General features: G+C 40.9%; 1 protein-coding gene across 1 annotated transcript in view; it reads left to right on the top strand.

Moving 5' to 3' along the window:
* Positions 1 to 9,734, top strand: part of VPS51 (VPS51 subunit of GARP complex) — a gene marked incomplete in the record, with an annotated part of 371,967 nt that extends 362,233 nt beyond the window's left edge. Inside the window, 1 exon segment of the mRNA XM_044075814.1 lies at positions 9,267 to 9,734. Within this exon segment, the coding sequence (XP_043931749.1) occupies positions 9,267 to 9,527 (261 nt within the window).
* Positions 9,735 to 9,950: the final 216 nt, after the last annotated feature.

Below are 9,950 nucleotides of genomic sequence, written 5' to 3' on the forward strand. Positions count from 1 at the left end.
CATGGATTTTCCATCACACCAACTCAATTTGTTTCTTTCAGTTTATAAGAAGACCTTGCATGCACTGAGTTAAGATGTCTGTATTTATATTTAGCAGTCTCTTTTGGAAAAGCACTTAAGGAAAAATGATAGGCTACCTAGAATATATTGATGGGTGATGACAGCTGTGAGTTTATATGTGCTAGTTGGCTGGATGAATTTTGGGATTCACTGATAAGTCTGCTATCAAGACATATTAGACATAGCAATTGCCTGCTGCAAGATCATGCATCAAAGTTTTAACAAAGGCTTCTGGTTTACTGAGTGAAGAAAGCTTGTCACCATCTGCTTCCTGTACCTTAAAGATTAAGCTAAGAGTGGGTGCTTTGTCTCTTGAAAGGTATAACTGAAGACTTCACTGGATTAAAAGCAAGTGTTTTGGTCTTATAGTATATTGCAGAATGTTTAGATCATTACTTGGCACTAATTGCACAAGATCTGTGCATAGTCACATAATAAAGGACGAATGAGAATTTAAGTTTATAGCAAAGCAAGCCTGGTAACCTGAAAAAAAACTTTCTTCATGGAAAGACAACTGCCATTAGTGTGGATAAGTACTTTGGGGTCTTGTTTTCTAATGATCACAAAGAGGATGATGATACTGTATGTGCTTTACAATCTGAGTTGGGAAAGCAGGAACTGAGTTCTTAGCAAAAACTCTCTGTACTTGTCATTCTGAGAATGCTGTCAAAGTTACAAGTGCCAACAAATGATGTGTCTTAATGACTTTGTGGGACCTTCCTGTTCATGAAAGGTTGAATAGCTCATTGGTATGGGAGGACCCTGGAGTACAACTGTGGCTCCTTTGTAGTGATAGATGTGCCAGTCAGGTGCTTTGGACACCTTACAAAGAAGTCCTCGTTTAACGTCTGTTGGATTTGATCCAAGTAGCCTACTGGAAGGAGGCCTTGGGGTAGATGGAGTGATCATATTTCATGGTTGGCATGGGAAAGCTTGTGAATCCCTAAAATAAGCTGGAATCTTTGGTTGGGAAAAGGGAATTATGCTGTGCATTGTCTACTGCCATTGCAGTGCTCGCAGAAAAAGCAGAAATTGATAGTGAAAAAAGCAAGACAGCCACAGAAATATACTAAAGCTACCACAGAGATACTAGTTTTCACCTTAACATCTTTCATCCTGTCAGTATATATTTGTAGGTTGCAGCATAAAAGTAATTGGAAACAGAATTCTGTTAATATAAACAACAGTAAATTAAATGATTTACAATTAGTTTTAACACTGTATCAAACTAAGTTATCTATTTTATCTAAATCTGCTTTAGTTAAAATTGATACTGATGCTATATGAGATTAATTGTAAACACTGAGAATTTAATAATTTAATTTTGAAAGTATAACAAATATTAGCCAAGGATTATTCAAACTTAGATAAGAACTTTTGGAACATTTTTGCTAAAGAATTTCCTATAGTTTTCACTAATCAAAATATAAATCATCTTCTTTCCTCTATTAAAAATACATCTTGAATCCTTTATTGGAGTATACATACTTGGAAATATTTATTTAGATCATTTATAACTCCTGCTAGACTTGCTAAAATGACAAAAGAAAATCTCTCTGGACTTGCTAAAATGACAAAAGAAAAGTTCTCTGGATGTTGGAGATGTAATAAATTAAATATAATTGGTCACATATGCTTTTTGATTGCCACATGGTTCAGAATTTTGGGGTAAAAATACAAAACTTTTTAAAGCATTATGGAATGATGCATTTATTTTAACAAAATAAATGGTTCTCTTTAATGTTCTAGGAATAGATAAAAAAGAAAAACCTTTTTTATTTAACTTGGACTCTTACTTGCTGTGGCCAGAAAACAATTGCTAGGAACTGGAAATCATCTTCAGAAACAAAATTTGAAGACTTTCTTACTCTTCTAAATGAAGCTGCAATTAAAGAAATTAAAGAAAGGAAAGAAGAATTTACCCAAACAAATTAAAGAATAATCATTGGACGGTCTTGGTCCTTATTGAATAATATTCTTCATCTACTTAATATTTGGACTGTTGTATGATTTTTTGTTTGTATTACTACCTTGCTGGTCTCAGACTTTGTACATATTGTAAATAGTTGTAATTTTATTTGTTCTTTAAATCTACTGTTCACCATATTTCTACATTGCATTATGTTTTAAAGTTTATATTTTTTGCAGTTTTTTTCCCAAAATTTTAATAAAAATATTTCAGGAAACAGAATTCTGTATAACCTGCATTATATTATCCAGTTTTTTTACATTTTTTTCACTAGTTCATCTGGTTACATTATTGTTCTTCGGAGAAATAAGGATCCTGTACTACTGTTTTTTTTTTTTTTTTTTGCTATGTGCCATGTTTTTAAATTTTGAATAACAGGCACAAGTAGGAACAGGTCTGTAGTTCACTGTTCCTGTAGCATATTATTAACCACCTCATTTTAATCTTGCAGTCATGCCTTGTTAGTTTTACAGCTGTTGTTCAGAATGTTACTTTGCTGTAATGGAGCATCCTTTTAGTTCTTGATTATAGCGCAGACTTCCCTGTGTCAGCAAACTGACATAACATTTTAGTGCTCTCAGATGTCCTTCAAGGATGCATCTGCAGTCATCACATATGGGTTGTCCTGCCTCAGGCAGCCCTTCGGTCGGCCGGATTCCAAAGTCTGGGTCCGGCGTCGGCTGATGTCGCACTTTCCCCGACGTCAGAGCGCCTGGGGTATAAAAGCATCAGCCGACGCCATCTTCCTCAGTCTTTCTTGCCGTGTGGTGCCCAAAGCAGAAGCAGTTTGCAAGTGCCGGTCGGCCAGCTCCTGTAATTCAGCTACCGAAGACTTCAAAAAGCTAAGTACCCCGTTGGGGACTCTTTCTTGCCTCAGCCGATGTCAGATAAAGTTAATAATTGTTTAACTTGTGGGAAACAAATACCTCATAAGGATTTCCACTCTTACTGCCTCCCCTGCCTAGGCCCAGACCACGACGTCTCGGCCTGTTCAGCCTGTGCTTCCTTCAACCGACGCACTCTTAGACGTCGGGCGGAGTTTGCAGAGGAATTTTTTGGGGCTAGTTTTTCGTATAAGATGCCGTCGGAGACTCCGACTTCACATTTAATTAAGAAACGGAAGGATAAGGACTGACACACGTGGGCAGCGGTTTCAGCTGAAACCACGGCCAGGCCTACCGCGAGTGTCTCGGTCTCGGCTGAAACAGAGTCCTTGGTACTTCCAATTACCGAAACCGCTCAACCGACTACCTCAGTCCCGGAGGCCCCGGCTGAGTCGGTTATTGAATTTCCAACAGAAACTGGTGTCCTGGAACCTTCCGACACCATTCCTTTAGACAAATCTACACCAGCACGTGGTGCAGCCAGGCCTCCTGCATCCATGTCCATTAAGGCTTTCTCCAGGGCTAAAGCTGCTAAACTCTCAAAAGCTTTGCCTCCCAAGGTTATTCCTCAGGGACCCTCTACTGGTTCACAGATTCTAAGCTTAGCAGAGGATCTTATCTCCTTAATTAGGGGCTCTCAACCTCATCCGGACAGGGGCTCTCAACCTCCTCCAGACAAAAGGCCCAGGGTTGAGCCCTCTGATCCCCACTCCTCAGATGAGGCCTCTGATGGCTCTACTCTCTCGGACCACCAGGAGGAGGTTTTTCGCCTACGAGGATTCTGATGCAGAGGAATCTATTCCCTCGGCCTCCCCTCCTGAAGAGCTTTCCTTTGGGGAGACACAACACACTATGAGAGAGCATTTCCAATGGCAGGGCCAGGAATTCTCTGATTCCAGGAAAAGATTAAGGACCTTTTTACATTTGCCTCATCATAGACCTTTAGCTATTCCTCCTGTTTTGAATGTCATTGATGATGTGTACTCTGACTCTAGCACAACCCCTGATTCTCTCCCTCCAGCTCCTGCTAAACCCGATAGGTACTACATGGTCCCAGACTCACATCTTTGCCTTTACAAGGCCCACTCTGCTGATCCAGAAACTATTTCCCAGGGCCCTAAAGGGGTTGCAGCTGCCACCGCTAAAAATCCTCTCCCCTCTGAAAGGGAGTCCAGAGCTTTAGAGAGATGGGGTAAAAAAGTGTATACTTCTGCTACTCTTTCTATGAAGGCATTAAATTGTCAGTTTCATATGATACAGTACCAAGAGTATTTGTTAGATGAATTGCATAAAAAGCGGTCTTCACCTGACCCCCTAGACCGCAAGTCACTTCAGGATCTGGTACATATCTCACAACAGGTTAGCAACCATTTCTTGCAATGTGGTTATGATGCATTGGAAGCTTCATGTAGGTCAGCTATGACTGGCACAGTCATACGTAGGCATGCTTGGCTGAAGGAACAATCTCTGCCAGACCATGTTAAAGCAAAGCTGCTGGATGCTCCACTGGAAAATCAAAAGTTATTTGGCTCCACGGCTCAGGAGGTCCTAAAGAAATTTGAAGAAAAGGCTAAATCCGTACAAACAGTCAAAGATTTTCTCCAAGTATAACCACCAAGATTCAGCAGGACTTGGCCTTCCAAGAATTGGTCCTTTCCAGACACAGAGAGGTTTCAGAGAGGCAAGAACAGGCATGCCAGAGGTAGAGGGCAAGCTAGAGGCTCCTACAGAGGACGTCAATGGCAACCTCCCAACCAGAGAGGTAATGCAGGACCTTCAACTGCTGCACAAGGACAGGCTCAATGACTTTACTTTGACACCGCCAACCAGGGCTCAATTGGAAGCACCTTTGGGCAGAAAGCTTTCTTTATTCTCAGAAAATTGGCACAGTATTACAAGGGACAAATGGACACTACAAATAATAGACAAAGGATACAGGTTCCATTTCCACACATTATCAAAAAGAAAAGGCATGCCAGACCTGCCACCGAATCAAAGGGCAGAGGCTTTGAAACAAATTTCCAGCCTAATGCAAATGAAAGCTATAGAAAAGGTTCCTCTCTCAGAACAAGGCCAAGGATTTTATTCCAGACTATTCCTTGTTCCAAGAAAAGAAAACAATGGAGGCCTATTCTCGACTTGTCCGCACTGAATACTTCTCTCATTGTGCCAAAGTTCAAAATGCTGACTCTACAGCAGCTCCTTCCCATGCTGGGCAAGGGGTCTTGGCTGGTAACTCTAGACCTCAAGGAGGCATACCTGCATGTCCCTATCAGACAAAGTTGCAGAAGACACCTTAGATTTCTTGCAGGGTCAGAGCATTATCAATTCTCAGCATTGCCCTTTGGCTTATCTACTGCACCCAGAGTATTCACGAAATGCCTGGCATCAGTAATGGCACACTGCAGACTTCAGGGGATTCAAATATATCCATATCTGGACAACTGCCTTATACAAGCGGACAGCCAACAAACTTTGGTAAAACACTTGAATTATGCCATCCACCTACTTCAGGCCTTGGGATATACAGTCAACTTTCACAAATCAAGACTTGTTCCATCCCAAAGAATAACTTTTCTGGGTGCAAATCTAGATACAACCACCCAAATGGCCTTCCTCACAGAAGAAAAACAAAGTCAACTACCAGATTACTTCAAAAATCTGACAAGACAAACCCAGCTGACTGCAAGGAAAATCCTGCAGGCCCTGGGTTACATGGCTTCTTGCATCCTTCTGATTCCGCAAGCAAGACTACATATGAGGAAACTACAATGGTACCTAAGGAGTTTATGGACTCAGCACAGTCACAGCCTGGAAACTTTGATACCACTCATTCCATGCCTTCAAAAGGAATTTCTGTGGTGGGCTCAAACAAGCCAGTCAAACAGGGGTCTGCCTTTCAGCAAACCAATAGCCAGCAAAACCATTACAACAGACGCTTCAGACCACGGATGGGGAGCGCACTTGGAGGGCAGATGCATTCAAGGTCTATGGTCACAAAAAGAGCTATGCATGCACATAAACCAAAAGGAAATGTTGGCAGTGATACATGCAGTCGAAGCCTTCAAACCCTTTCTGCATCAAGGCCATCTGCTAATAAGGACAGACAACACCACGATTATGTGGTACATAAACAAGCAAGGAGGCACCCATTCCTATTCTCTTTGCAGGCTGGCAATGAATCTATGGGAACTTTCCTTGAAGCTCAATATATAGCTGCAATCCCAGTTTGTGCCAGGGAAAGACAATATACTGGCGGACAGCTTAAGCAGAAATATCATGGATGCACACGAATGGATGCTGCACCCGGACATCTTTCTACAGCTAACACAATCATGGGGGAGGCCGGACATAGATCTTTTTGCCTCCCCCCACAATCATCAACTGAAGAAATTCTGCTCAAGGACATACCACCCACAAGCATGGAAAGTGGACGCCCTCTCTTTCAGCTGGAGAACTCTAACAGTGTATGCATTTCCACCTCTCCCATTAATGACCAAGGTTTTACTGAAGATCAGGACAGAGCAGCCAAAAGTGATTCTGATAGCTCCGGACTGGCCAAGACAGCACTGGTACCCACTGTTAAAGAGCATGTCACGCACGAAACCATGGCCTCTTCCTCTATGGCCACTTCTACTGACACAGCACAATTACAAAACTCTGCATTCCAACCTGAAAACCTTGCAACTAACAGCCTGGAAAATAACTTGACTCCTCCTCAGGATAAGCTATCCTAGAGAGTGAAAGATATTATTATGGAAGCTCGCTGGCCTTCCACAAGAAAGGCATATTCAGCAAAATGGAAAAGATTTCACATTTGGAACACCACAAAGGGCCTAGATGCGACAGTGATGAACATGGCACATATCCTGGAATACTTGGCAGAAATGTTCCACAATGGTCTGTCTTACTCTTCCATTAAAATTCATGCTTCAGCAATTTCAGCAGAGTACAATACTGATCCACCTGTCTTCTCTCATCCACTCCTAAGACAGTTTCTAAGAGGAATCAAAAACATCAAGCCTCCAAGGAAACCGCCTCCCTTTGAACCAGCAGCATATGCAGAACTACAGTTCCTGTCTTGGAAGACTGCTTTCCTTCTGGCCATAACCTTAGCAAGAAGAGTATCTGAGTTACAGGCCCTTATGGCAGTACAGCCATTTCTTATTTTTCATCAGGACAGAGTTTCATTGAGAACCAATCCTGCATTTATGCCAAAGGTGGTATCCAGGGTTTCATTAAACCAAGCTATTCACTTGCCTACCTTCTTTCCAAATCCACAAAACAAAGGGGAGAAACTTCTGCACACCCTGGGCATACACAGACAGTTGCGCTACTACTTGGACAGAACTAAAGGTTACAGAAAAACTGACCAGCTGTTGGTAGCATATGCTGCTGGAACACAAGGAAAAGCAATTTCCAAACAGACAATTTCAAAATGGATAGGGAATTGCATTTGTTTTTGTTACTCCTTTCATGGAAAAACTGTGCCAGCTAATATTAGACCTCATTCCACGAGAGCCACAGCCACCTCCACAGCCTTCTTAAGAGGGGTGGCTACCAAGGACATTTTAGAAGCTGCTACATGGAGCTCCGTGCATACATTTGCCAAGCATTACAATTTACCTTTATATTCCAGATCCAGAGCAGGCTTTGCTACGGCAGTCCTGCAGGGCATTTTAGCTACACCATCCTTTACATAGTTCCTCCACCCCCAGATTGGCTATGGTATTCTACCCATATGTGATGACTGCAGATGCATTCTTGAAGGACATAGTACAGTTTTGTACCTACCATAAATGTAGATGTCCGATAGGTATGCATCTGCAGTCAGGTTTACCCTCCTTCCCCTCTGTGGTATTTCTTGGGTACTTATCCCTCTTATAGCTAACTGGGGTGATCTATTATGGTGTATTTGTTGTTATATTACTGTGCATGTTTGGATTTTTAAATGCATCTCTCCAAATTTAGCCTTCCTTAGAGGGCACCTGGCATCTGGGGCAAGAAAAACTGAGGAAGATGGCGTTGGCTGATGCTTTTATACCCCAGGTGCTCTGACGTCGGGGAAAGTGCGACATCAGCCGACGCCGGACCCAGACTTTGGAATCCGGCCGACCGAAGGGATGCCTGAGGCAGGACAACCCATATGCGATGACTGCAGATACATACCTATCGGACATCTACATTTATGGTAGGTACAAAACTGTACTTTCTTTGTTTTCTAGCCAACAAAGTTTGACACTTATGTTCTCTGCTGCTGGAGAGTTATTTTTGTGCCATTTAATAATGGAATGTGTTTTATTTTAAATGTGCAGGTATGAATTCCATCCAGCTCCTTCTGACTTGCCTTGTACAGTATACAGCCATGCCAGAAAGATCTGTCAGCTTTATTTTTCTTTAAACATTGATTACAGTGTTGCTAAAGAGAGAATGGTGACATTTGTTTAGTAAACTTAAAGAAGCAATATAAAGAAATGTCCATCCCTTCCTTCAAACTTAAAACCTCATAGATTTATGCATTATTTGTTAGAGGGACGTAGTCCATTTGACATAGCTGCCTGTTTTCAGAGGTAATCTTAGGCTTTAGGCTGACATAAAAATTGTGCAGAGTGATACAGGATGCAAATTTGAACTGCAGAATGAAATGCTCAGCAAGGAAGGAGAGTTTCCACCTGTCTTGATCAAATTTCCCCTGCTCACAGTAAAGACTTACTCAGGTTTTCCTTGAAATGGTTGCATTTGCTTAGTGAGATCTCTGTGACCATCAAAATACAGTATACTTACTGTCTGATACATGCAGCAAATTGTTTTATGGCATATCCTGTTTAAGTTGTATTGCCAGCAGCTGGTGATATATAATCCCCACCTCCAAGTTATCCGCATCCAGATTTGCGCTCTGTAAATTTAGATGGTATAGAGAGCATGTGTCTGTTTACTATTGTCTTAAAGTTGTGAGTGTGTTTTGTTTTTCCATTGCTTTGTGTCACATGATTAAAATACATAAGATATATTCATTATGCAGAAAATGGCTAAAAGTCTGACAAATGTAAAAACATGTAAACATCACACAGGACTACCATTGAATCACCACTAGGTGACAGTCTACTAAACATGGTTTTAATTAACGTTGTCTCCTCACCCAACCTTTCAACTCGTTAGATTTATTATAAACTATGTTAATATTGTGGTGCTGTCATTGCATTTTATTTTTCATTCTGTCTATCCTGCTTCCATTTATTGTTTTAACTAAAGTATCAGAAGCATCGGTGGTACAGTTTTAAGCACATTTCTTTCAGCTTGCTTCTGTCTCTGTGGTCTAAATTATTTTTTCTGTCTTCTTGTTTCTGATGTAGGTGTCAGTCCTGACAGGTATTATCAAGATCAGCCTCAAGACCTTTCTAGAATGTGTACGCTTGCGCACATTTGGGCGCTATGGTTTGCAGCAAATCCAAGTAGACTGTTATTATTTGCAACTGTATCTGTGGCGCTTTGTCTCTGATGAGAATCTTGTCCATTTCCTTTTGGATGAAATTGTAGGAAGTACAGCCCATCGCTGTTTGGATCCCATTCCAATGGAACAGAGTGTTATTGAGGTTATTTGTGAACGAGGGTGAAATTTGCTCCAACAAGGATGAACTGTAAACCAGAATGTGTCTGAAATCATCTGCATTTGTAGCAGATTGTTTTAAAAAGAAAATAATAGAAAATGATAATATAATTACACTACATTACTGTCATGTTGCAGAATTGCTATGTATAGTTTCTGACTGTTGGCTACACTTTTGAGAAAATGAATAAATAACTACTGTTGTATGAATCTCTTTAATTGTCCAAGTGTCTCATTCAGTCATAAAAAGTGAGTGCCTTTAGCAGAGTTTATTTGTACAACATGCTAGAACATTCTTAATGTCAAGCCATTTTTTTTCTTTTTCATCTCATTTTACTCTAACAGGTAAAATCTATAAAAGTGAGAAGTACAATTCAAATTCAGTGCATACACCTAAGTATTTTACAATAGCAAAAATTAGACTATACAA

Source organism: Protopterus annectens, chromosome 6.part1, assembly GCF_019279795.1.
Source record: "Protopterus annectens isolate FY-2018-M chromosome 6.part1, PAN1.0, whole genome shotgun sequence".
Taxonomy (NCBI): Eukaryota; Metazoa; Chordata; order Ceratodontiformes; family Protopteridae; genus Protopterus; species Protopterus annectens.